Source organism: Hypanus sabinus, chromosome 6, assembly GCF_030144855.1.
Source record: "Hypanus sabinus isolate sHypSab1 chromosome 6, sHypSab1.hap1, whole genome shotgun sequence".
Taxonomy (NCBI): Eukaryota; Metazoa; Chordata; class Chondrichthyes; order Myliobatiformes; family Dasyatidae; genus Hypanus; species Hypanus sabinus.
Window position 1 is genome coordinate 41,757,150 of NC_082711.1, and position 26,604 is coordinate 41,783,753.

At 40.9% G+C, this 26,604-nt stretch overlaps 1 protein-coding gene across 6 annotated transcripts in view; it reads right to left on the reverse strand.

The window, feature by feature from the left end:
* Positions 1 to 2,993: 2,993 nt before the first annotated feature.
* The window catches only part of svila (supervillin a), a 259,828-nt gene continuing 236,217 nt past the window's right edge, over positions 2,994 to 26,604 (reverse strand). For all 6 annotated transcript variants that reach the window (XM_059971985.1, XM_059971988.1, XM_059971984.1 and 3 more), the window contains 10 exons: positions 21,481 to 21,757; positions 18,853 to 19,007; positions 18,166 to 18,271; positions 16,698 to 16,905; positions 13,109 to 13,242; positions 11,681 to 11,836; positions 10,185 to 10,328; positions 8,848 to 8,969; positions 8,588 to 8,743; positions 2,994 to 3,967 (listed from right to left, as the gene is read on the reverse strand). In XM_059971985.1, the coding sequence (XP_059827968.1) occupies positions 3,881 to 3,967; positions 8,588 to 8,743; positions 8,848 to 8,969; positions 10,185 to 10,328; positions 11,681 to 11,836; positions 13,109 to 13,242; positions 16,698 to 16,905; positions 18,166 to 18,271; positions 18,853 to 19,007; positions 21,481 to 21,757 (1,545 nt within the window). In that variant the 3' untranslated portion in view covers positions 2,994 to 3,880. The remainder of the gene's footprint in view (positions 3,968 to 8,587; positions 8,744 to 8,847; positions 8,970 to 10,184; positions 10,329 to 11,680; positions 11,837 to 13,108; positions 13,243 to 16,697; positions 16,906 to 18,165; positions 18,272 to 18,852; positions 19,008 to 21,480; positions 21,758 to 26,604) is intronic.

Here is a 26,604-nt window from a genome sequence, read left to right on the forward strand (position 1 = left end):
TAAGGACAATCAGGGAGCGAATGGTGAAGCCCCAGGAAAAAAAACATTGTTCAATATTTAAACACAAAGACAAACCACAGAACAAGGCTAAGAAAGTTTATTACAGATTATTGGAGAGAGAACTGGGGGAGAAATGGCAGGGAAGTGAATATTTAACATTTTATTTTATAATATAGTAGATTAGTGAGCATCAAATGGAAGGAGCACCCTGCAACAAAATAAATGTTAACTCGACTAAATACACTAATTCCCTGTTAATTTGAGAAACTATTTACAACCAAGCTGGAAATAGAGAAGCACTTTGAGCAAGATGGTAGACAGCATGGAGGAATTGGCGGACATGATGGTGAATTGCTAAATCCAAAAACCAAAGTTTTAAAATTGCATCATGTGCATTGGAAACTGGTTAGACCACCCTAAGCAAAAGTAGATCAAAACCCCATTTAGTAAGTGTAAAAATATGGTGAAGAAAAGCTAGTTAATAACAGTTTGGTGAGTTCCTTTGATAGCCCACATTACCTTTGGGTGAAAAGACATTCTAGGAGTTTCCAAGTTGTTGTATAAACTTTTGTTCACATAACCATAAAATCAGAGAAATAAAAGGATACAATCTTCAGTTGTTCTGCATGGAGGCATATTTGAAGCCCTCAGAGTTGCATAATCTGGAATTTCCAATAATAATAACAGAAAAATTACCTGCATTTGCTGTAATACCTGCAAAACACTAACTCAGGAATTTCTGTGTACAAACAATTTAAAAATCTGTAATTTTAAACTCTGTATTCGCTATTCCATCATATAAGCTGCTTTTTTCAAAGCAGCCAAAGAAAATCTAGAACAAATGAGAATTTCAAATGTGTACAAACTAATGCCTTTGTGAAATACCCTGAAAGTTCTACATTACTGACATATAAACTAGCTGAGTGTTTTTTTTAAGTATAATATGCCATAGGTATTGGTCAACTTTATATTTTAAGTTATAAATAGAAGAGATTTTTCAGAGCAACACACAAAATGCTGGAGGAACTCTGCAGGTCAGAGAGCATCTATGAAAATGAGTAGACAATCAATGTTTCGGGCCAAGACCCTTCATCAGGACTGGAAAGAAGAAGATGCTAGAGTAGACAGGTGGGAGGAGTGGACAACAGATAGATAGAAGGTGATTGGTGAAGCCAGCTGGATAGGAAAAGAATAGGGCTGGAGAGAAATGAATTCGATAAGAGAGTGGAACACAGGAGAAAGCCAAAAAAAAAGAGGGACACCAGGGGGAGGTGACAGGCAGGTGAGAAGGGCTAAGGAACCAGAGTGGGGAACAGAAGAAGAGGGGAGTTAAGGTATTTTTTTACCAGAAGGAGAAATTGATATTCATGCTATTAGGGTTGGAGGCTACCCAATAGAATGCAAGATGTTACTCCTCCACCCTTATTGTGGGACAAGTCATTGTTAACATAGTATTTTCCAAACACTATTTGGATTGAAAATGGGAACAAGTTTCAGGCAACCAAATCATTTTATTATAACATCATTTGTCATGCCCAAGATGGAGCTCAGCATCTAAAAGTACCACAAAAACCCAGTAACATTGGTACTTTGACAGAGCAAGAATTGAGGTGACTAGCAGAAAGACCAACTAGGAGATGAGAAATTTTCTATTTTGCACATGCAGATGTGTTTTGGAATATAATGCATGGAAGGGTGTTGCAAACTGGTTCAAAGAACATTTATTGACAGGAAATTAGCTGAAAGAGGGAAAAGGACTTACTGGACATTTCCTTTAAAGAGATTTTCTTGATTCTACAGTTAATTTTTGCAGCAGACCTTTCAGACAATTCTTTTCTACCTCTTGTGCCACTGGAATGGCAGTACAGTTGTTGCCTCACTGGGCGGGAGACATCAATTCAATCCTGACCTCGTGCAGACTCCACACAGACAGCACCAATCTCCCTGTGATGATGCAGGTCGTCTCTGCCTTCCTCCTCGTTGCTGTTGTTCAGTCATTTAGTTGAGTCTGGCTCTTCATGACCTCATGGACCATAGGGTTCCTAGGGTTTTCATGGCAAGATACAGAAGTAGGTTGCCAAGCCCTTCTTCCGCGCAGATACTGCTGCTGTCCGGGTTGGGAGATGGCTGGGTTTGAAGTCTAGTGCTGATGCCACTACACCACTGGCTCCTGCATCTTAAAAAAAAGCGTGGATTGTTGCCTTAATTAGCCAGTTTAAATTTCCTCTGGTATGTAGGCGAGATTTGGGACAATAGAAGTGGTTCTAGTAGGTTTAGCATGAAGATGGAAGCTTGATAGTCAGTGTGGCTTTGATGGGCTGAAGGGTTTGTTTCTGTGCTGTATAAATCTATGACCCTGCAACTCCAATTTCCAATTTAGAACAGCACACAAACAGCTGGAGGAACTGAGCTGGTCAACCAGCATCTGTGGAAAGAGATGGATAGCCTGTGCATTCTGGGTCAGGACTCTTCCTCAGGTCTTAAAGATAGAGGGGATAAAAGGGTGGAGCAAGAGCTAGCAGACTACAGGTGATGGGATGACAACACCGATTGGATTCTTCATCCCTTGTGACTACCACCTCCCAGCTTCTGCCTGACCTGATCAGTTCTTCCTGCTGCTGATCCCAGTATCTGCAGTCTTGTGTGTGCTCCCAACTTAGAAGTCTCCCTAGAGATTTTGAAATAACTGCTTTGCTTCTCTCATAGTCTTCTCAAGACTCATGACCACTTTCCAAGCTTGTTTGCCCCTGATATTGAAACTGTGTGCCATATGAACAGGGGTTCATACGGCAAGGCTAAGTTGGTGTTAAGCTCCCATACAACTGTGGGAGAGAGAAATAAAGTGCTGCTGATGACAGTATTCAACAAGGATCAATCTGCAGGAAGTGACAGTATTCAATTGCATGAAGAGCTCATAAATGGAGTCAAGTTGGCTTCACTTTTCAACTGTTCTGATATAGAGGTGCGAAGGAAATATACCCAGGGAATACAAATCCATTCGTCAACTTTTATTTTTCTAAACTGTATCACAAAGAAGTTTGTTAGGCTGATGAGTATTAGAAATAGAGATGTTTAAGTCTCCAGCATTACAAGTTAACTGAATGAAGGATTTCCTTCTAAACACCTGCTTCCATCAAAATTCAGACATCTGCTATGTAGTATAAACTGTACACAAAAGCAAGGCACTATACATTTCGTAGATTCACATAAAAAGTTACTTGATTTGAGCAGTTTTCCCATTACTTCATACCATAAATACACTTTGTCCATAACAGCACTGAGGGCACATCCCACTGCCCATAGTCAACAGCATGATTATCAGAATGCAAAAAAACAACAACACTTGCTTGTGGCATCATCTTGGTACAAGCAGCTTGTTCCAACTAGCTATTGTAATTTCTGGTTAATGCAAATGTCTTCTAAAATGAATATAATGTCATTAACAATTAAATATTTAGTCATTAAACTGTAGTCACTTTTCATGTTGTATTATATAAATATAAACTCTTTATGATTTACTATCTGCTACACACAAAGTAACACTTTACAAAATATATTGCCTTCAAGATATATAGGCAGGACATGGCTGAATAGCATCTGTTGCTCATAAGTGCATTTTGAGGTCAAATGCATATGACAGCACTATGTCAATATGTCAACACTGTTAAAACCCATAGTGCCCCCCTCAACATGCAGAAACGGATGAGATTGCCCCCAATCCCTCCCCGCCCCACAAAAAAGGCATCACTGCCCTGAATGTGCAATTTGTTTACTCTGTTCCACTGACCAAACCACAGATGTCAAAATGATCTTCTGCAAAGTCTCCATTATTAAGCATGTGGCATTTTCCAAAAATAAAATGTTCATTCCAGCAAATTACTCAAAACAGTCCTTTTTCTTTCTTCAGTTTAACTTGTTTCCAGGAGGGTAGGACACTGAACTCTTCTCTTGTCATTTCGAGAGCTTTCTGTTAAAGGAATATATTGTTGCGTTAAACTTGATTCACTTACTAGTGCAATGGTATGTATTTCCTAGATAATAAACTAGAAACCTTAAAAAGGGACAGTGAAAACAAAAATTAAACTATAAAACAAAGAACCAATCCTAACATATTGTCCAACAGATGAATAATGGGTAACTTCAGATAATTTCCCCCTTCTTCAAAAGGCGGTTTGCTCTCGTCATGATTTAAACCACAATGTTGCAGTGTGGAACTAAAACTATACTTGGTTTCAAGCCCTGCCGAAGAAATAGAACATGCAGATATAAGGAAACTGTTTCTCTTTCCATTGATGCTGCATGACTTGATGCAAGTTTCCAGCATTTTCTGTATTCTGCATTCTCATTCAACTCTTACAGTACTGAGCAAGAAACCATTTGCTGGAAGAACTCAGAGGTTTGAGCAGCATCTGTGGGAGGAAAGTCATGACGGATGGTTCCAGTCAAAATCCTCCATTTTGGCCACGTTGATATATCTTAACAAAAATTGAGCTAGAGTTGTTATCATAAACAAAAATGGATCACCAAATGCACAGTTTAAGTATAATTTGGTTAGTACAACCTGCACACAAACAGTATCCAATTGTGGGGTGGCGGGGTGAGAGATGGATCGGAGAAGGGACTCAAATGGAGAATTGTATTGATCGTCAACTGAAAGCACCGGCCATTCTGTGAAGCAGCCTCATCATCTGCACTTGGTTTCCCCAATATGTAGGAGATCACATCAGAATGCAGAACACTTCACTGACAGAAATGCAAGTAAGCTACTGCCAGATTTGGAAAGGGCTGCTTATGCCCTTGAATAGTGAGAAGCCACTAAGTAAAAGGGCAGATGCTGAACGTCCTGAGAAGGATGGTTGGTATGGATGGAAAAGTGAACCAGGAGGAAATAGAGAAGACTCCTTATATAGTCAGATCTCAACTAGCCTCACTGCATTTCCTTTTACTGGTTAATGGCTGGAACACAAGCTGATTATAAAAAAAGGGATTTAAACCATGAAAAATTCATATAGCAAGTTACATATGATGGAATCGCTGAGGCCTTGTTGAGGCTGAGTTATCTAAGAAAAAGATTAGTTGTTCTTAACACTCCCTTAAAACTCGACCAGTTGAAACAATCTTTCCTGGTTTGTCCATAACCATGTCCTCCAGATGTCACTCAACCTGTTCACCTCTAGGCAGGCTCAGACACTTCCACTCTTCCCGCTTCTATTTCTGCATTCTTTTCCTGGCTCTGTTAACAACCCTCTCTCTTCCTTTCTCTTACTCAACCAACAATCTCCATTTTCTTTCACTAGCTTGTTCCTTATTTCTGTTCCCCCCTCCCCTTCTCAACAGCCAAATCAATGGCTTCAGTCCCATGATCCCCAGTCAGCCGACACCATGGCCTAACTCCTGTGAGCACATCTTTGGCATGCAGTCCATGCAAAAGCTTAGCTCACAATACTTTTGCTTATCCCTTTGCACTTACCCATCTACTACTCCTAGAAATTCCTGCGAAGTTTTTGGTGGATATAAATTTATATTTAATACTGTTTAAGGATTCTAAGCTCCACAACCAATGTTAAGTACATCATATGCCTGATTCACATTCCAATGGCCATTTAGTTAACTCAATTGTGAGAAACAAATCATTAGGAAGAGAAATGACTGAACTGATGCAGAACAAAGAATATTGAATGAATCACTAAGTACAAATTTGAAATTAGATAACTTATTTGGAACTGTACATACACACTGCCTTGCCAAAGCATTCCTCGACCACTACTTTCACATTTGACAGTCTCATTTTCTAAATTTAAAATATATTCAAGTTTTTTGAGCTAATCTACAAAACACTGTGCATCATGTCAAATCAAAAGGGAATTTCCAAAACTTGTCAGCAATTTACTAAAAATTAAAAACCAAAATTGAGGCTGAAAAGTAACCAGCCCCTTTGTAATTACTACACTAACATTCCTCCCTTGTGATACATACATTACCTTACCTAGATTTGTTGATGTGTGGATCACCTGTTTTCAATGAATTCAAAACAATAAATACCCATTCTCTCTGTAAGGCCTAACAGTATGGTAGATTTTCAACAGAACAAACCAAAATGAAGACAAAAGAGCATTCAAGACAAGTCAAGCAAATGATAATAGTGAAGCACAACTCTGGGGAAGGGTACAAGGCGTTGAGCATACCCCAGAGCTCAGTGAAAAAGTGGAAAATGTATGAAACCACAGCCACACTGCTTAGGTCAGGCCACCCCTCTTAACTTAATCGCTGGAGAAGAATGGCACTTGTCACAGAGGCTACTGTGACACCAACAGTTGCCGAGTCAGCTGCAGGTCAGTAACTGCATTCAGAGATGAAGTTCATGGCTTCACAATGCCCAAGGCGTTGCACAAAAAGGGTGTTTATGGAAGAATGGCAAGGAAGAAGCCCTGGCCAAATAAAAAAAAGCAGATCCTCGCCTGTAAAGACTTTGCAAACTGTCACTTACAGATGCTATAAAGATGAGGAAGCTCGTCTAGTGCTTGGATGAGGCTAAAGTGGAACGTTTTGGCCTCAACACTAAGTGGTATATGTGGGTGTAAATCTAATACTGCACATCAGCCAGGCAACACCATCCCTACTGTAAAGTATGGAGGAGGTAACATCATTCTATGGGGATGTTTTTCAACAGCAGGGACTGGAAATCTGGTCAGGGTTGATGGGAAGATAAATGCTGCTAAATACAGAGAGATCCTGGATCAAAACCCTGTTAGCCTTGGCCAAAAAGCTTAAACTGGGAAGGAAGTTTGTCTTTCAGCAGGACAACTGCCAAAGCAACCATGGAGTGGCTTCAAATGAAGAAAGTTGATGTCCTTGAGTGGCCCAGTCAGAGTTCTGACCTTAACTTGACTGAACATCTCTGGCAAAACCTCAAGTTTGCTGTCCAGTGCCACTCCCCAACTAACCTGGCACAGCTTGAGCAATTTTGCAAAGAGGAATGGGCAAATCTTGGTCCAATCATGTTGTGCAAAGCTAACAGAGAGTTATCCAAAAAGACTTCTGGCTGTAGTATCTGTGAGAGGTGGTTCAACTAAATACTGAGCAAACAGGGATGAATACTTTTGAAATGTTGACATTTCAGTTTTTGAATTTTTAGTTTTCATGGTTAACAATTTTACCTGTTTTCTGGGGGGGGGGGTTCTACAGTGAAAAAGGAGCTTGTGATTCACAAATAAAAATCTCAGTTAAATTGGTCAAAATCCCTGGTTGTTTTAAGTTACAGAGAAAGGAAAGATTGGAGAGAACAAAGGGAATGTACACAGACCAAGCAAACTTAAGAGATGCAATTGGTGTCATAGAGGAGAGGATGGTGAAGGCTTGTTAATTATAGATGATCTGAAGACAGCACAAGAAGAGGGGAAATGAATGCTGTCATAGCACTGTGCTGGAACTAGGAGATGCTGAGAAATTAGAAATAAAAGAGACTGCCAAAAATACCAGCCACTCAAGCACATATGGGGAAGAAAATAGAATAAAGGTTATAGCTTGATGATCTTACGTCAGAACTGACCGATTCTGACAAACAGAAATGACTAGTTGTCTGAATTTTTTGAATTTATATTGGGCTTTATTGCAGGAGGGCTGGTAATCAGCAGGGGAATGGGTTAGATAAATAAAGCTTCAGGCAATTTAAAAGGATCACCCTTAGAGACTGGAAGGAGGTGTTCTACAAAGTGATCATCGAATCAACTTCTCCTGTCAGAATGAGATGACATTTTGACCACTTTCCCTGCCTTGGTGATTTAAATGCTCGTCTAGATACATTATGGGAGTAACTGACTCCATCACCGTTGTGATAATGTTTCAGATTCTAACCATTTATCATCCTCCCAAATGGCACCAGCTCACATTTAACTCCTATCTGCCACTGCCCTGAGAATCAGGAGTCAAGGAGAGAGAGGTCCCCTCAGAATAATGAAATGGGAGGTGAGCAGAGAACGTCTGGTGGTGGAAACCCACTGAAGGTGGCAGAAATAATGGAAGACAATCAGTTGAATTTGAAGCAGATGGGGGGACTGCAGAGGCAAAGGAGAACTCCATCCTCACACTTAATGGAAGAAGAGTGGGTGAGAGAAATAGTGTGGAAAATGGACTGGATAAAGCTGTGAAGTCTGGTAGAAGGGAAATCACACTTGGGGCTAAAGGAAGACATTTGCAAATCACTGATACTATTATTAACCTTACATTTTGTAGTAAAACTTAAATCTAGCAATATTCCTCCTTTGAAGCAGCCATTACATGATCAGATTCTCTATAATAAATATTAGAAGCAGAACAGCCTCAAAAGAGAAAGGCCTAGAATATGGAATCTGGTGTTGCAAGAAATTGAGCAATGGATGATGAATTCAGCAAAGAGTTTGTTTCAACTTGAAGGCATTTATGCAGGCAGCAGGAGGGGAGGTGATCCACAGGGTGTGATGAGAGTGTGAGGTGGAAAGAATAAAGGTACTTAAAAAAAAGCTGAACTTGAAGCTTGACAGCAGATGTAGCATCTTTCACAGTGTGTCCACGCACACCCACCAGTTATTATAGAACAAGGGCAGCTTACCTGGAAGTCTTCATCAGTCAGGTAAATTTCAAGTTTTAGCGGATCAACTCCCTCTGGCAGAGGGCGGGCTTGCAGTTCTGCTAGGGGGTACTGTGTCTGGCACAACTTGTGCAATACATCCTCCACCAAAATTATTTTATTGCAGACTTCAGCTTCCTTGGATTATATAAAAAACAAAGACAAATACCAAGATTAATTTTAAGCATCCTACATATACATCAGCTCAGTTACTTAAACATAAAAATTGATTAATACTTTACCTTTTCTGTGATCTCTGCAACATCTTCCCTGTGTTCCCAGCTGGGAAACATATTGGTAAACGTCAGTGGTTCAAAACCCGCATGTATCAGGTAGGACTTTGGTGGCTTCTTGGGATTCTTTGCTGTGTTCAAGCAATGAAAAATCAATAAATGTTAGAATCCAATTATAACCAACATCACATCAGATAAAATACCCAACCATGAAAATCAGGACCATTTAGTGAGTGTATATTGAAAATGTTATCGATATTTTGATTTAACTACTCTCCAATACAAAATAAAAGATGAAAATACTGGAAACGCTCGGCAGGTCTTCTGTGAAATTAATGTTTCAGGTGGAAAGACTTTGTCAGAGCTCTGGTTCTCTTCTCACATATGCCTCCATTACTTCCTCCTTCAGATTCCCAGCTCTTGCAGCATTAAGGGTTATATTTCATTGTATTTTAAATCTATAGAAACTCTGCGATGCACAGCAACTTGCATATTTATTAGTTCTTATGCTTAGTGCTGGTTGCATTTTTATTGCAAATCTCCCTCTCACTGTTGTATAGACAATCTCTCTTTACACCAATTTCACCAATGGTCCCATTTGAAAAAGAGGTACTTCAAAAAATGGCCACCATTCTATGCTTGATTTTTCCCAATATAGACGAGGCCACGTTATGAGAACCATATGCAGTCAACTAGGTTGGAGAAGGGGCAAGTGACTATCTGCCTCACTTAGAGGGTTTGTTTGCTCTCTGGATGGTAGTGGGGAGGGGAGGTGATAGGATGAGTTTTAGATATCCTACAGTTGCAGGGGAAAACGCCAGTGGATGGATAGAGGTGGGTGGGAAGAGATGAAAAAAAATTTCTTCACCCAGGTGCCAAATCTTTGGAACTCCTTAGGGATGGGTAATTGGAGAGTTTAAGTCATGAATCAATAGATCTTTGGTATGTGGGAGAAACATGGCAGATAGAAACAGGACTTGTCTAGTTTTACAGATGTCAATCCTAAAACAGCATGGACACCAGCCACAGTCATTTTTAAAATACTATTCCTTGCTTGACTGTAATGAATGGTGCATTTGATTAAATAATCTAAGAATCTTATTCTAACATCGATGAGCCATTTGACGTAGAAAGAAGGGACTGCTGGTGCTGGAATCTTGACCCACCGAGCTGCCCCAGAAATCTGTGTTTTGCTTCAACCACGTAATGTTTATTCTAGATACAATTAAAAAGGTAGAACTTAATGTCCACACATTAAATAGTTCCTCTCACAATGTTTGGTTGTAAAGCAGATTAAATCATTGACTTCCAATAGTCATTAGCAAGGAGTAATGTTTCAGAGGTACCTTTGCAGTATTGTAACACCGTCTCCATTGCACATTTCCGATCTGAGTCCCAACGGATCCGGGCAGACCCTGTAATTTCATTTTCTGTCGGCCACCAACCCTGCCAGAGGTATACTTCGTGGTGATTGTCCACCAGGAACAACGCTGCACACAGATTATAACAGCATTTCATGTCAGCGTGCTAAAGCTTTACAGAAACTTAATCAAAATAATCCCTAAAATCAATGGGAATTCTATCTGTACAGAGAGATATGGTATTATATCTATTATTGTTATTATAGTACAACCATTTGTTGAAAAAGTCTGGTGAAACTATTCACACTATTTAAATGTGCAAACAATCTTAAACTTTGTATTTCTCCTGAAAGGAATTGCATTATTTTCCATTTTCGGTTTTGAACCAATCCAACGCATTACAACAATAATCTGTTTCTATGAATATACTTAGCTTAATTTCATTTACAAAAGTTGCTCTTTAAATCTCCAAGAAAAATATAAGCTTTTACACAAATCATGGAACACGACTTAAATAAATACTAGTTATATTATGTTAAAACAAGTTCAATTACTTTTTCAAATTGGATTCAGACTGTTTGTTCGTGACTTTCAGCCGGTTACTGAAGACTGTTCTAAATATGGTTTGTTTGTAGTATTTTGTCAAGCCAAATAAGGATTTTACAATAAATTTGCTTATATTTTCAACAATAAATTTAATTTGTAAAGATAGACAAGTGCATTTTAAAGGTTTTCTACCCTTGACTAATCCACACTAATTCAAACAATAGTAATAGGTGGAGTTAAGATCCTAAACATTCCAGTTGTTTTGGATACCCTCAGCAACACGGGAAATAAAGCCTTTTTTTGACTGCACTTCTTTGGGTGCTAAGGGTGTTGTCTCTCTTCACAGAACACTGTAGATCACTTGCATTTACTAGGTCATGAATGCCTACGAGAAAAATGGATCTTCCCAGAAATGAGTTCGATAAGTGCAGCCAATTGTTAAAAGCCTATTATTAGCATAGGATCAGTCCTAATAACCTTTAGAAGCACCACATAAAAATAACTTTACAAAGCGATTAAACATTAATAGTCATCAGCTTTATGAAGCTTTCATTAATAGCAGTTCTTGTACTACATCACATGAATACAAAGCTCAAAGCAAGGAAGATCAATATGGCCTCTGGAAGCAGTTCAGACTATGTATGATCTACAGTATCAGTTCAATTTCCTATTTAACATACCACAATCCCAAAGGTATTCAAGTGAAACCAGAAAAAAAACATCCTCCCCCTCCCCTCCTCCATCCTACAATGGCTCCTGCACAGCTTGTTTATCATATGTGTCCCTAAGGAGTTGTCCTTGTACATTTTCATTCCCCATTACTTAGAGGTCCTTTCACAAAGAGTGAATTGACACTGCAACTTATTTTTTACTGGGAGCCTAAATGATCAATAAGTCATTTTGGCAGTTTAAATTCCCTGTAAGGAACAACTAACCTGGCTGTGGAGCAGTATAAAGATCTTCTTGCAAGAACGGCATTGAATTTACCATGTCAGGATTTCTGGCAGGATACAAGTACTCAGTGGCAATGAATTCTCCAGATGAACTACTGAGGAGAAAGAGTCGAGGAGTAAAGTTGAATTTTCCAGGATCTGTGAACGAAAGTGTGTGTTTAGTTTTCATTTTAAAATGCCATGGAAATACTGAGCATTAGATTAATGAAGGCAAGGGCACGTTTAGAGAAAAAGAACGTGAACTATGTTGATATGTGAAGAAGAAGAAAGTCCTTAACTCTGAGTGGAGTCATCGGGACACCGTCGTGACAGTGTTTTTTTTTAAGCAGGCTCTCTTATTTTTACGAGTCCGAGTTGCTAGCTCAACGCTCAACCCAGCATGGATGGAAAGCGTGCAAGGGAGCCCAGGAGCTTTCTGGTCTGAAATCCGCTGCTGATGCCACTACGCCACCAGCGGCTATATTGATATGTACTTCCAGCAAAAATCACCAAGTACAGAATATATTATTACTGACAGCAGGTTCTCAAAAGTGAGATGGAATTATTACTATTTTCAGCAGTCTTATGTGTCAGGATTGTACTTTGCTGTCACCAAAACACCCCTTCAAACCTCTAACCTTCACCTAAGCAACTGTAAACACATATTTCATTCAGTGCATGGCAATGGCAATCTTCAGTAAGTTCAGAGCAGTGATTTGAAGTCATGACGATGTGACAATGCCCTCTTCTGTACTGAAATGTTGATTTTTGTTTCATTATACCTCTATGCAGCACTTTGCACTATTCCATTTCATTAAGTTCTATAAAAATGGAAATTATTATTGATTTAGAAATGTGATATCAAGCTGTAATTGAATGCACTGTGGCCCTTATTATGGTATATTTAAAGTAATAATTCTAGTATATATGCAAACATATTGTACTTAATAACTCATCCTACATTTGATCAGAATACAATTAAAGATCAATGTACTGCATGTACCTAGAATTGTTCCAGATTTCAGTAAATTAATCAGTTGTTAAATTCGTCACGACCAGTAGCCTTCTGTGGTTTGCATACATATCATGCCATGTTTTATATTGTGACATGGGCAAATTTTTCTGCTCTTCAACAAGCTGCAGACTGAGTTTGTGTGTTTTTGCCTCATACTAGAATAAAAAAAACGTGCAAAAAGACTTTTGAACTCCTAAACGCCATCAGTTTTGACCCAAGAATCTCTTCTTGGGCTTCCAGCCAGGTACAGCTTATCGATCATAACCTACGTTTCGATGCCTGAAAAAGGTGGCAGAGCTTGCCATCAAAAAATGGGTTCTAATTGATACCTGTACCCAGCTGGACACCCAAGAGTTTATTTGTCACAAATGCTGGGAAAGCATTAGATTTCTTTTTTTCATGAGCAAAATGGTTACCTTGCAACATGCAGTCATAGGCTTTTCGATCTCTCCTGCCCAATGCTTCAAAGAACGCCACAGCCTCCGACCCTTCGTCACATTCATGTATTGTAACATTGCTACTACTGTGCAGTCCTGCCTCCAGTGGGCATCTGAATAAGGAAACATGATTGGATGCTCTGAGCTCTATTATAGTTAGGATCACACTGATCCAATTCTATTCAATTAACTAGAATATTGCCACACCAGAATGGAGTTGTCACCCAATGATGTACAAAATCATTAAAAAAAAAATGGCACAGCATTTATATCGAGCCTTTCAAAACAATTCTTTACGCTTGGCGACCTGCAGGGCAGCACAGTGGCATAATTAATATTCACAGCTCCAGCAATCTGGTTTCAATCACAACAATGCTGTCTGTCTGGGGTTTTCACATACATTGATGGCCTGGATCTCCTCTGGAAGCTGCGGTTTCTCCCACAGATCGGTATGTTCATTGGCTACTGCAAGTTTGGCTTGGTGGTTGAGCGAGTACTGGAACCAGATGAAAATTAAAAGGAATTTGTGGAGAACAAAATGGAATTAGTGCAAAAACGGTGTGGATGGGTGTTTGAGGATCACTGCAGAGCTACCAGGCCAAAGGGTCAGTGTAAATGATGCTCGACTCTGAGCAATCTTCATGTCATAACATTGAACAAACATAAACTGCTTCAATAGTGGTGGTTAAGGGATAAACATTATCAAGACTTTACATTGTGGTCAGCACAATGCTTTATAGTACAGGTGACGCAGGTTCAATTCCAGCCACTGCCTGATAGGAATTCATATGTTCTCCCCATGACCGCATGGGTGCTCCAGTTTCCTCACACAGTCCAAAGATGCACCAGTTGGTCATTGTAAGTTATCTGGTGATAAGGCTAGGATGAAATTAGGGGATTGCTGGAGGGGATGGCTCAAAGTGCCAGAAGGGTCGATTCCGTGCTCTTTATCTTAAAATAAACAACTACTTGCACCTTCTTCTTCAAATGGTTGGATCTTCTCCATCTACCAGTGAGAGGAGATGGGAGGTCTGATTCATATCAGAAAAACAGCAGCCCTGACCACATTGCATTTGCACTGAACTCATAACATGAGGATTTTTGATTTAAGAAGTATTATACAAAATGAAGGAAGATAGTAGATTTATTAAGATCTATAGAATAAAACTAAAGAGAGGGCATATGATAGAGCAAAAATTAACAGGAAGTTAGAGGACTGGGAAGTTTTTAAAAACCAACAGAAGGCAAAAAAAAGTCATAAGGAGGGAAAGATTAAATATAAACTAGCCAACAATATTAAAGAGGATACCAATGGTTTTTTCAGATATATAAAGAGTAAAAGAGGGGTGAGAGTAGATATCGGACTGCTGAAAAATGCTGCTAGAGAGCTAGTAATGGGGCACAAGGAAATGGTGGATGAACTGGATAAGTATTTTGCCTCAGCCTTCATTGTGGAAGACCCTGGCAGTGTGCTGGAACTTCGAGAGTGTAGGGGGAAGGAGTGAGTGCAGTTGCTGTTACTTGGGAAGCTGGACCAGAGGGACTATACCCAGGGTTCTGAAAGATGCAGCTCTAGAGATTGTGGAGGCATTAGTAATGATCTTTCAAGAATCACTAGGCTCTGGCATGGTGCCAGAGGAATGGAAAACTAAATGTCTCTTCACCCTTCAATAAGGGAGCGGGGCAGAAGAAAGGAAACTATAGGCCAGTTAGTCTGACCTCAGTGGTTGGGAAGACATTGGAGTCAATTGTTAAGGATGAAGTCTCAGGTTACTTGGAGGCAGATGATAAAATAAGCCAAAATGAGCATGGTCTCCTCAAGGGAAAATTTTGCCTGACAAATCTGCTGAAATTCATTGAGGAAATTAACAGGCAGTATAGACAAAGGAGTCAGTGGATGTTGTGTAGCTGGATTCTCAGAAGGCCTTTGACAAGCTGTTGCACCTGAGACCGCTTAACAAGCTACGAGCCCATGGTACTACAGGAAAGATACTAGTATGGATAGAGCATTGGCTGATTGCAAGGAGGCAAAGAGTGGGAATAAAGGGAGACTTTTCTAGTTGGCTGTGATGACTAGTGATGTTCCACAGGGGTCAGTGTTGGGAGCTTCTTTTTATGTTATACGTCAATGATTTAGACGACGGAATCGATAGCCTCGTGGCCAAATTTGCGAGTGATACGAAGGTAAGTGGAGATAGTATTGAGAAGCAAGGAGAGTGAAGAAGGACTTAGACAAATTAGGAGAATGGGCAGATGGAATGCAATGTCGTGAAGTCTATGCTCATGCACTTCAGTTAATGGAATAAAAGCATAGACATTTCCAAAGTGGGGAGAAAATTCAAAAGTCCAAGGTGCAAAGGGACTTGGGAGTCCTTGTGAAGAATTCCCTAAAGGTTAACTTGCAGACTGAGTCGGTGGTGAGGAAGCAACATACAATGTCAGCATTCATTTTGTGAGGACTGGAATATAAAAGCAAAGATGTACTGCTGAGGCTCTACAAGGCATTCGTCAGACCACACTTGAAGTATTGTGAGCAGTTTTGGATCCTGTATCTAAGAAAAAGAGGAATTGGCATTGAAAAGGGTCGAGAGGAGATTCATAAGAATAATTCCGGGAAGGGTTAACACATGTGGAGTGTTTGATGGCTCTGGGATCTCATTAAACACTATTGAATGTTGAAAGGCCTCGACAGAGTGGATGTGGAGAGGATGCTTCCTAAAGCAGGGGAGTCCAGGACCAGAAGCTTGGCTTCAGAATAAAGGGACATCCATCTAGAATGGAGATGAGGCCGAATTTCTTTAGCCAGAAGGAGGTGAATCTATGGTATTTGTTGCCACAGGCAGCTGTGGAGGCCAAGTCACTGGGCGTATTTAAGGCAAAGTCTGATAGATTCTTCATAAGTCAGGGCGTGAAAGGTTACGGGGAGAATGGAGTTGAGAGAGAAAATGGATCAGCCGTGATGAAATGGCAGAGCAGACTCGATGGGCTGAATGGCCTAATTCTGCTTCTATGTCTTATGGTCTTAAATATCTCTTATTTAAAAGGCTGAAATAAGGACACATTGGCACATCTATCAACTGCCACTGACTTGAAATCAGTCCATCTCGTTTGATGAAAGATCAGTATCTTCCTCGGATACTGATTTATTTCAAAATCCTAGCATTTTGCTTCTGTATTATAACAACAATAAGCATTAGCTCACCGCTGTTACTTCATCCGACACGAGGTACAAGTGTGGAATTTCATTATTCCTGAATCTCTACCTCCCCGCACACTCCGCCCCTCCTTCCGTACCATGGGTATAATTTCTCTACTCAACAAAGTTGCCAAAGCACCATTAACAGTTAAAGGCAGCTCTCACAATCTTTGTAAGCCGATTAGGAATGCTTAGTAAAACAGGCAGCCACCGAGAGCTTTAAATAAGGATGCTGTTTCCTTCCGCAAAGAAAGCTTATAAATACTGAGTGACAGCTTGAAATATTGTGTTCAACAGAAGTTTGAACTGAGTATAATTAATACACGTAACACTTGGTGTTTGAGAAATATTTGCATTGTGAGCTTCACTTACAGTTCTTTGATTTTGCTTGCTTCAGTCCTGCCTACTTCCTTCGTGTGTGGTTGTGCTTTACAGCCGTGCCATAGATAGATGACTGCCTTGGTGACGTTCAGCAGAATCATCGAGGTCCTGGATCTCAGGCTGCTGCAATGACAAGCGACTTCAAGCAGATTCCCTTCCATTGGAAGCTCTCCCCGCACACAGTACAACCGCCAGTCACCTACAGAGGGCAGTATCAGAATCAGCATTCGCATCAGTCTGCTCCAGGAAACTCTTCCTACCTCAGGGAGCTGGGGAAGGTTGTAAGCAGAGTCCACAGAAAGTTGTAGATTAGCCACACACACACAGTTGCTCCTCTAATCTTATTTATTTAGAGATACAGGACAGAAATAGGTCTATCTAGCCCAACGAGCCCACACTGTCCAGTTCTACCCATGTGACACTTTAACCTGCAATATGTGGGAAAAACCTGGAGCACAGGGAGAACATACTAACTCCTTACAGACAGCAGCTGATATAGCATTACACTAACTGCTCTGTTACCATGCTATCTATAGTCCATTGAACTTCCAATATTTTTACTAAACGTCCGATTGAATACTTTACAGCTGTTAAGATTGTATAGATAACCCGTGGAGTTCTAGTGAAGCTACTAAATCAGGTTGAAAATCCAAAGAACAAAATTCTCATTTCTTCCAAACACAAGCCACCTGTGACTGACGTCAGCCTCTCTTGTTGTTATATCATACTATCTATGAGGATAGAAGCAAAAGTATTCTGGGAATTATTCCCCTTCACCTGTGACATCTACATCGATTGTCACCTCAGACCTGCTCACTGGCCACAATGGGCCACCAGTAGGTATGCTAACCCTCAGCTGACTTAATGCAATCAACAGTGCAATGTCATTACCTGCAAAAGTAAACGTCTGGAACAAAGACAGTGATTCCGAGAAGGTATGTTACATGGGGTGGGGGGGGAGAGGGAAGAAGTTGGAGTTACAATATCCACAAAACTGGCCAAGTGACAACACTTGTCAGGGTGGGGAGAAGTTCATTCAAGTTATAACTCAGCCCATATCATAGAGAATGGCACTAGACTGAAATAATTTACAAGGCCCGCCTTAAGACTGGGAACACGTTCCTTTTCTAAATAACATTAACAAAGCGTTCAATTTCTCTCATGCTAATATTTCACCTATTTCACTTCCATAAATTCCTACAGTGAAGTCAAGATCTCCAGCTTCCATTTCAAAGAGATTAACCAGCAGAACAGATATACCTAGATCGCACACACTCAAATTTCCCGAGCATTTGAAAAGAAGGGGAAGACTTGCATGAGAAAAATGAAAGTTTTGTTCATCTCTGAGCGAAAGGATTTGATTGCATTGTATTGTCAGATCTGTCTATCCCCAAGTATCTCTGATCCTGGCAGCACTAAGAGGAAACATCTAACAAAATACAAAGCCTTGGGCTTTTACTTTGTGAACTTTCTTCTTCCTCTTCTCTTTTACCAGCATGCACAACCATCCCTCCTCGAAAGAGCTGCAGGAAACAGGGTGGTTCTTTCCCCTGAAGAACCTGTACCTGAAATGACACAACATAAAACAAAAAAAAATGAGAGCATTCATATTAAACATAACATTTCAATCATTAACAACGACATCATTTTCAATTTCAATTAAATGCAGGGTAGGAATAGACCACAACTAGGGGACACAGACTAGTGTAAGTGGAAAGGTTTGAAAGCAACCCAAGGGGCAAATTTCTCACACAGCAAGTGGTGAGTATCTGGAATGAGTTGCCAGAAGTGGTTCGGCCAGGTACAACAACATCATCTCAGAAGCACTTGGATAGGTACGAGGAGAGAGTGAGGCTTGTGAGGGGGGTTGTGAGGCAAATTCAGGAAGCTGGCACTCGGGGAGTGGGCACTGTGGTCAGCATAGGCAGCTTGGGCCAAAGGGTCTGTACCCATGTCAGATTGCTCACTAACTCTATGTAGTTGTAACAACAACAATAGACCTGGCTTTGACTTTGATTACCTTTCTCTAAAATACTCTCTCACTGGCAACTTCACCCCTTATCAAACCACATTTAGTTCCTGCTATCCCAATACTGCAGCATTGCTTTGTTCTGTTTTGTATACATTGTCCATCTTGTTGACTCACCTGTGCGCCCCGTTCCTCATCCAACTCAACAGTCATCAGAGCAGAAGTCCCCTTCTCATTCACGGTTGAGTGACGGCCTTGCCAGAAGTAGTACGCACATTTCTCCTTTCCAACTGCGGTGTTTCGTACAAGTTCTGATTTCTGCCTTTTTCCAACTATGGTGAACACAAATAAAATCAAAACGATTTATACTTCTGACATCTCAAAGGATTTTCTGCAGGCTTAAAGAAGCCACCTGCATAAGGAGCTGATACTTTTTGACATTTTTTAAAAAAAAACATTCTTGACTCATTTCTATTCTGCATACCCGCATGTACTGTGAAAAGCTTAGAGATGCTTTACGTGTAATGGGGTGTTTCAACATTGAAAACAGCAAATAAGAGGGCAGCTTTGCACTGAATGATGTTACTTCCTCACTGATTTTAAAAAATCATATAGGACACAAAATGCATTGCCAATTTGCTATTGTGGATTTTATGTTTCATCTTAATGAATGTTGTGGAGCCACTATTGTTATTGCACAAAAATTAATTTGGAATTGACTAAGATTCTGACTTGTTCTTGCAGAGGTTTTCAAGGAATTCTGATTTTGCTCTCTTTAACTGGTCCCTTACCATTAACAACATGAAGCTTTCACACTGTTGATGGCGAGGGGACCTCATCTCACGAGGCTGATCCAAGATAGGTGATTTACTGAACAGTCTCCAGCACAATTCTTTTTAAAGTCACCCATTCACACCCAAAATGACTGCACAAATACAAATTCAGTATAAGTGAGTGGTCCAATTACAACTCAAGGGTGATTATTGAACAGGAATCAGATAAAATGTTGGTCAGTCACTTACCAATGTGATTTTCCTGCCTCTCTGATTTGTTCTGATCTCAAGCAGTTCTTTTAAGCTGCTGTGGGGGACCCCACAAGTGAGGTGAATAGTCCGGCTTCAAATACTGATTGGGGCATGGGGGGGGGCAGCCTAGCAGCAGGGGAGGAGGGATGTCCTACCTAGTAGGGCTGTTTGGGACACAGAAACATACACACGGAGGGAGTGGAATTGCCCGTGTGCTCAGAGAAGGCCCAAGCTTTTCTGGGAGTGACAAGTGACTAGGTTAGGCTGCACACTAAATGGCCTGCATTGGGAAAAGGGAGGGGGGTGTCACAGATTCAGATCCAGAGAATTGAGGGGGAAACGGATGGGTCCAAGAGGGAATTGAATGAATGAACGGGAAGAGAACTAAGAGGGAAAGCTCCCCTCACCCCCCCCAAGTGGTGTCCAGCTACCATCAACAATGCCTCTAGGGCCTGTTTCTAATGGGATAGCTGGTATTTAGTGATGGAGCATGGTGTTTTTCCTCTGGGCTGGAATGCAACAGAGTATATGAGGAGGACAGGCTGAGGGTAAAGGGGGTGATGAGGATAGAGGGAGAGGGGGGTGGGAAGCCTGGGAACAATGCTGTCTTCATGGGTGGAACCACCACACGAACGAACTAGAACGTCTGGCAAAGGAAGCCTCATGACTTGACAACAACATGAATGCACGTGATTTCATTCTGCAAACCACCCAGTCCAATCTTCCTAGCACTTCTTTTCAGCAATCAAAAAGGCCATCCTGTACACTGAGGCAAAGTTGATATCATCTCACCAACAAGGAGGAGAATCAACCACTTTAGAAGGCAATTCCTGATCTTACAAAAAATTGACTCCAGCAGGGCAGCCTTTCCATATATGTATATCTTGATCTTATGTCTGCTATTCGTTGGCATGCAAGTCATGATCTTAATCGATGCGTCACACCAGAACCAATCTCAGTGCTAAACAAAGCTACACCATCATCCTGTTTTCTTAGACTTCCTTGGTGCATGGAGGTACCTCATCTCTAACAATTATTCTGCTGGAATGGAGTTAATTGAGACGAGTGAGAACCTATTCAACTAAGGTTGCTTCTACTCCAGAACCAAGTTCACTTGATCCTCAGCCATCTAGCTGTGCAACACAGAAAGCATTGACGTATGCACAAATTTAAAGGCTGAGCTCCCAACTCATTGTTAACTCGCTCATTGATGCATTTGAAAAGAAATGATGGTGCTGAGAACTTCAGGTCCATGCATTGGGAGAACATGGTGGCCAACATACCGAAACCACTTTCACCCCCACACCTCCTGCTCCACTCATGGCAGAGACTGTGGGGCCCACGTTGACTTCATGAGCCATTTCAGACCAGGATCCATTTTTTCCAGAGGTAGGGAGAAGCAACAGTGTGTTTGTGGGCCTCAGCTCATTTTTCCCATGACAACTCCTGCTGCCGTGATTCATTCGCACTTGTTTGCCTTGGCACCGAGCCAGGTTTTGGCAAGGCTCTGGGACAAAGTATGCACACAAGGTGTGGGTCCGGCCACCATGTCTCAGGGCCCCATGGTTCATGGTTAACTCTCAAATAGAAAGAGACCACAACTTAAAAATGTTTAGTTCCAACAGAGGAACCCAGGATTTAAGCATTAACTATTTTATTTTCTGCAGATGTTGCCTGACTTGCTAAGTCTTCCTAGCGTTTACATTGTCCAATTCTGTATAGCTCATGATTATAACATTAATCAAATAGCATTCATTAATTGTGTATCATCAGTACTGACCTGTGGTGCTCACCAAGTACTTCCATTTCACCACATATGTGTCTCCTTCATGAAACTGCCCAATGCTCTGCTTGGGTAATCTGCTGTAGTCATACTCAAGAATGTGCCACACATCAACTGAGAGATTAGTGATCTCAAACTGCCTTCCATCTTCGCCCTCTACAACTCCATAACCACGCCCAATATTCAGCCCATCCAGTGACGTTCCAACTGGGACTGGTGACAGAGGAATCATCAAGGAGACGTCATATGGTTTGAGGTCAACGCCATGTTCCTGCTTCATGGGAAAAAGGTGAGAGTCAGAGTTGTATAGTGCATAAGTACTTTGATAATAAATTAACCTTTCAACCTTTAATTTCATTTCAATGAGCAATGTTTGAGTTTCAAAAACAATTTTACTAATGCATGTAAAACACTAAAACAAGTAATTCCTTTTTCTCTTTTAAAAAAAGCACATTTCCAAAGCTACTTAAAGATTTTATTTCAATTTTAACTAAAGTTAAATGAAAACCCGATTAGTGCCGTTTCCAATGGTCAACTTAAATTAATCCTCAATTAATTTCATTTTATGCAAGTATAATTTTTAAGTATAAAGAGACAGTATTTGATAATCATAAGTGTTTAATTTCAACACAAATTATAGATCACTTTCAAATGAAGAGCTTTTGGAAGAACGAGTAAAATTTCACGGCAATAATTGCAACACCTTAGCTGGCAGCATTTACAACTAAGCTCCCAAAAAAAAATCACAATAGCATCTTGAAAGAAATAGAGAACCTTTTGCAGATTGAACATCTTTCTACTGGAACTGACTCCATGGATGGAATGCTAATTTTCAGACTGTTAGTGATGCAAATTTAAGAAAGTAAAATTATTATAGATCTACATCAGTGAACTAACTAACATCCTGTATATACATATTACAGCCATAAAGGCATGTAGCACAGAAATAGGCCCTTTGGCCCATCTAAGATAGTCAAATTTGCCTGCGCATGACCCATATCCCTCTAAACAAAATCTTTTTTATGATATGGAACAATACCATTAATCAAGGGGTCCATGAATCCCAGGTTGGGAACCCCTGTTCTAAACCTTTTCCCATCCATGGTTTTTAAATCTCATTGTACCTGCTTCAACCACATCCTCTGGCAGCTTGTTTCATATACTGACTACCCTTTGCATGAAGTAGTTGCTCCTCAGGTCCCTTTCAAACCTTTCTCTTACCTTAAACTTACGGCCTCTATCTTTTGATTCCCTCTCTCTGTGAAAAATGGCATTCACCCTGAATATGCCATTCATGATTTCATACAGCTCTATAAGATCACTCCTCAACCTTCTCGGCTCCAAGCCCACCCTTCTTCTCTCTATAATTCACACCCTTAGATCCTGGAGACATTCTTGTAAATATTTGCACTTTCTAATTTAACGATGCATTTCTTTTAAGAGCATATTCAAACTGCACAATACTGCAGATGTGACCTCTCCAATGTTTTGTACCTTGAAATCCTATGCACAGGATTCTGCTAACATTATTTTAGCAAATATTTAAAGCACTAACCCACTTCACTAACAGTTCTAATGGTTAGTAACTCACACTAGTTAAATCCTCAGATATTTCAGCCAATAGTTGCAGCTAATGGAAACAAAAATCGAGGTTAACTTGCTTCCACTTCAGTTCTATGGACATGTAATTTGTTTCACCCTCGCTGGTTCCTTCAGATGGCGACATCTTTTTCCTGACTTTCCTCACAAAACATCACTATGCTACTTTAAGTTTATTTCTCAAAACTCTAAGTAATTGATTCCTCACATCCCTAAGACCATAAGATATAGGAATTGGATTCGACTTTTTGGCCCACTGAGTCTGCTCTACTATTTCATCATGGCTGATCCAATTTTCCTCTCAGCCCCAGTCTCCTGCCTTCTCCCCGTATCCCTTCGTGCCCTGACTAATCAAGAATCTAACAACCTCTGCCTTAAATATATATTAAAAACTTGGCTCCACAGCTGCTTGTGGAGAAGAATTACATAGATTCACCACTCTCTGGCTAAAGCAATTCCTCATCTCTGTTCTAAGAGGATGCCCCTGTATTCTGAGGCTGTCTTCTGGTCTTAGACTCCCCCACCGTAGGAAGCATCCTCTCCACATCCACTCTATCAAGGCCGTTCACAATTTGATAGCTTTCAATGAGGTCACCCCCAATTCTCATGAAGACAGGAATCAGAGCTATCAGATGCTCTTCACGTGACGGCCATTCAATCCTGGAGTCATTTTCAAGACCCTCCTTTGAGCCCTCTCAGTGAACATCACCTTGCCCAACACTACCCATCAGTATATATCCTAGGCTTCCTGTCATTTAAATGCTTCTGAAACTAAATCCACTTTATTTCCCTCATCTGTTAAACCATTAAGAAAAAAATTGTTTATTCAAACTGGAACACTAACTAAGAAGTTCAAAATGGGTCTCTATGCTGAGTTACGGTGGTTGGAATTGGTGCCAAATACGCATCTCTCAGTAAGGCCTTGGAGTGGCATACGTATACTTGAATCTTCCATTTTCTGGGCAACAGCACAATTAAACATACCATTTTTTTTTAAACACACGAGGGTTCAGCTTTTTCACTCTCACCTTCCTAAGCACAACGGCACAACTAGAGGAGCTGCTGCTGCCTCGAATGACCTGGGTTCAATCCTGATATTCGTTGCTGTTGGCTTGGAGTTTGCATAGTCTCCCTGTGACCACATGGTCACATCCCAAAGACGTGTGATTTGATACTGGGCACTGTAAACTGGCAATAGTCGGTAGGTGAATGGTGAAATACTGTGGGGGTGATGGTATAGATGGGAAAAGGAAGACGATCCAATGGAATTAGCAAAGCATTTATGTAAGTTGGTGATGGTTGGCCTAGATTGGTGGGAACTGTATAACTACCCCACTTTTTACTAGATTTATGATTATTTATTAATTTTCTGAATGTTGAGGGAAGAGGCACCATCATGAATCAGTTGGGTCAATAAACCCATTTCAGTGTTGTAGACTTGAAGAAATATATACAAAACCTTACATTCTTATAAAGACTGTCAATACACAGCTCTGGTTGGTCGGTCAAGACTGGCATGAGCTAAAGAACAAATACAGATAAACAGGGATGAAGAATCTAACTCGAGGGCTGAATGTACAAGAGGGACGGAAAGGGATGATAGATAAGAACAATGTTGGCCCCTTGAAGAATGAATTGGGAGAAATTGTTATGGGAAACAGGGAAATGGCAACAGAATTTAATGCGTACTTTAGATCTGTCTTCACCAGGGAGGACGCAAGCAATCTCCCAGATGTATGGATGGGCCAGGGTCAAAAGATATCAGAGGAATTGAGACAGATTGACATTAGGAAAGAAACTGTGATGAGTAGACTGGTAGGACTGAAGGCTAATAAATCCCCGGGTCCAGATGGTCTGCATCCGAGGGTTCTAAAAGAGGTGGCTCAGGAAATTGCGGATGCATTGGTAATCATTTTCCAATGTTCCTTAGATTCAGGATCAGTTCCTGAAGATTGGAGAGTGGCTAATGTTATCCCACTTTTCAAGAAGGGAGGGAAGGAGAAAACGGAGAACTATCACCCTGTTAGCCTAACGTCAGTTGTGGGGAAGATGCTTGAGTCCATTATTAAGGACGAAATAGTGGCACATCTAGATGGCAGAAATAGGATTAGGCCAAGCCAGCATGGATTTACCAAGGGCAAACCATGCTTGACTAATCTGTTGGAGTTTTTTGAGGGTGTAACAAGGATGTTAGACGAGGGTAAGCCAGTGGATGTTGTATACCTAGATTTTCAGAAGGCATTCGATAAGGTGCCACATAGGAGATTGGTGACTAAAATCAGAGCTCATGGCATTGGGGGCAGGGTTTCAACATGGATAGAAAACTGGTTGGCAGATAGAAAGCAAAGGGTAGCAGTGAATGGGTGTTTCTCGGACTGGCTGGAGGTGACTAGTGGGGTACCACAGGGCTCTGTATTGGGACCACAGCTCTTTACGATTTATGTCAATGATTTAGATGAGGGCATTGAAAACTATATCAGCAAGTTTGCTGACGATACTAAACTGGGTGGCAGTGTGACATGCGAAGAGGACGTTAGGAGAATACAGGGAGACTTGGATAGGCTGGGTGAGTGGGCAGATACTTGGCAGATGTCATTCAATGTGAATAAATTTGAAGTTATCCACTTTGGAAGCAGAAACAAGAGGGCAGAGTATTGTCTGAACGGTGTAGAGTTAGGTAAGGGAGAAATGCAAAGAGACCTAGGAGTCCTAGTTCACCAGTCAATGAAGGTGAATGAGCAAGTACAACAGGCAGTGAAGAGGGCAAATGGAATGTTGGCCTTTGTTACAAGGGGAATTGAATACAAGAGCAAGGATGTCCTTTTGCATTTGTACAGGGCCCTGGTGAGACCACACCTGGAATATTGTGTACAGTTTTGGTCTCCAGGTTTAAGGAAGGACATTCTGGCAATTGAGGAAGTGCAGCGTAGATTCACTAGGTTGATTCCTGGAATGGCAGGGCTGTCTTACGCAGAGAGATTGGAGAGATTGGGCTTGTACACGCTGGAATTGAGGAGATTGAGAGGGGATCTGATTGAAACGTTTAAGATAATTAAAGGATTTGATAGGATTGAGGCAGGAAATATGTTTCAGATGTTGGGAGAGTCCAGTACCAGAGGGCATGGATTGAGAATAAGAGGTCAGTTATTTAAAACAGAGTTGAGGAAGAGCTTCTTCTCCCAGAGAGTTGTGGAGGTGTGGAATGCACTGCCTCGGAAGACGGTGGAGGCCAATTCTCTGGATGCTTTCAAGAAGGAGCTAGATAGATATCTGATGGATAGGGGAATCAAGGGATATGGGGACAAGGCAGGGACTGGGTATTGATAGTGAATGATCAGCCATGATCTCAGAATGGCGGTGCAGACTCGAGGGGCCGAATGGTCTACTTCTGCACCTATTGTCTATTGTATTATTTGCATCAATCGATAGATGCAGAAAACTGTGCATTAGAACCCTGAAGAAGTACCTCATCATAATACTCAAGTGAAAAGCTCCATGGGGACAAAAAAAAGCATGGTGAGG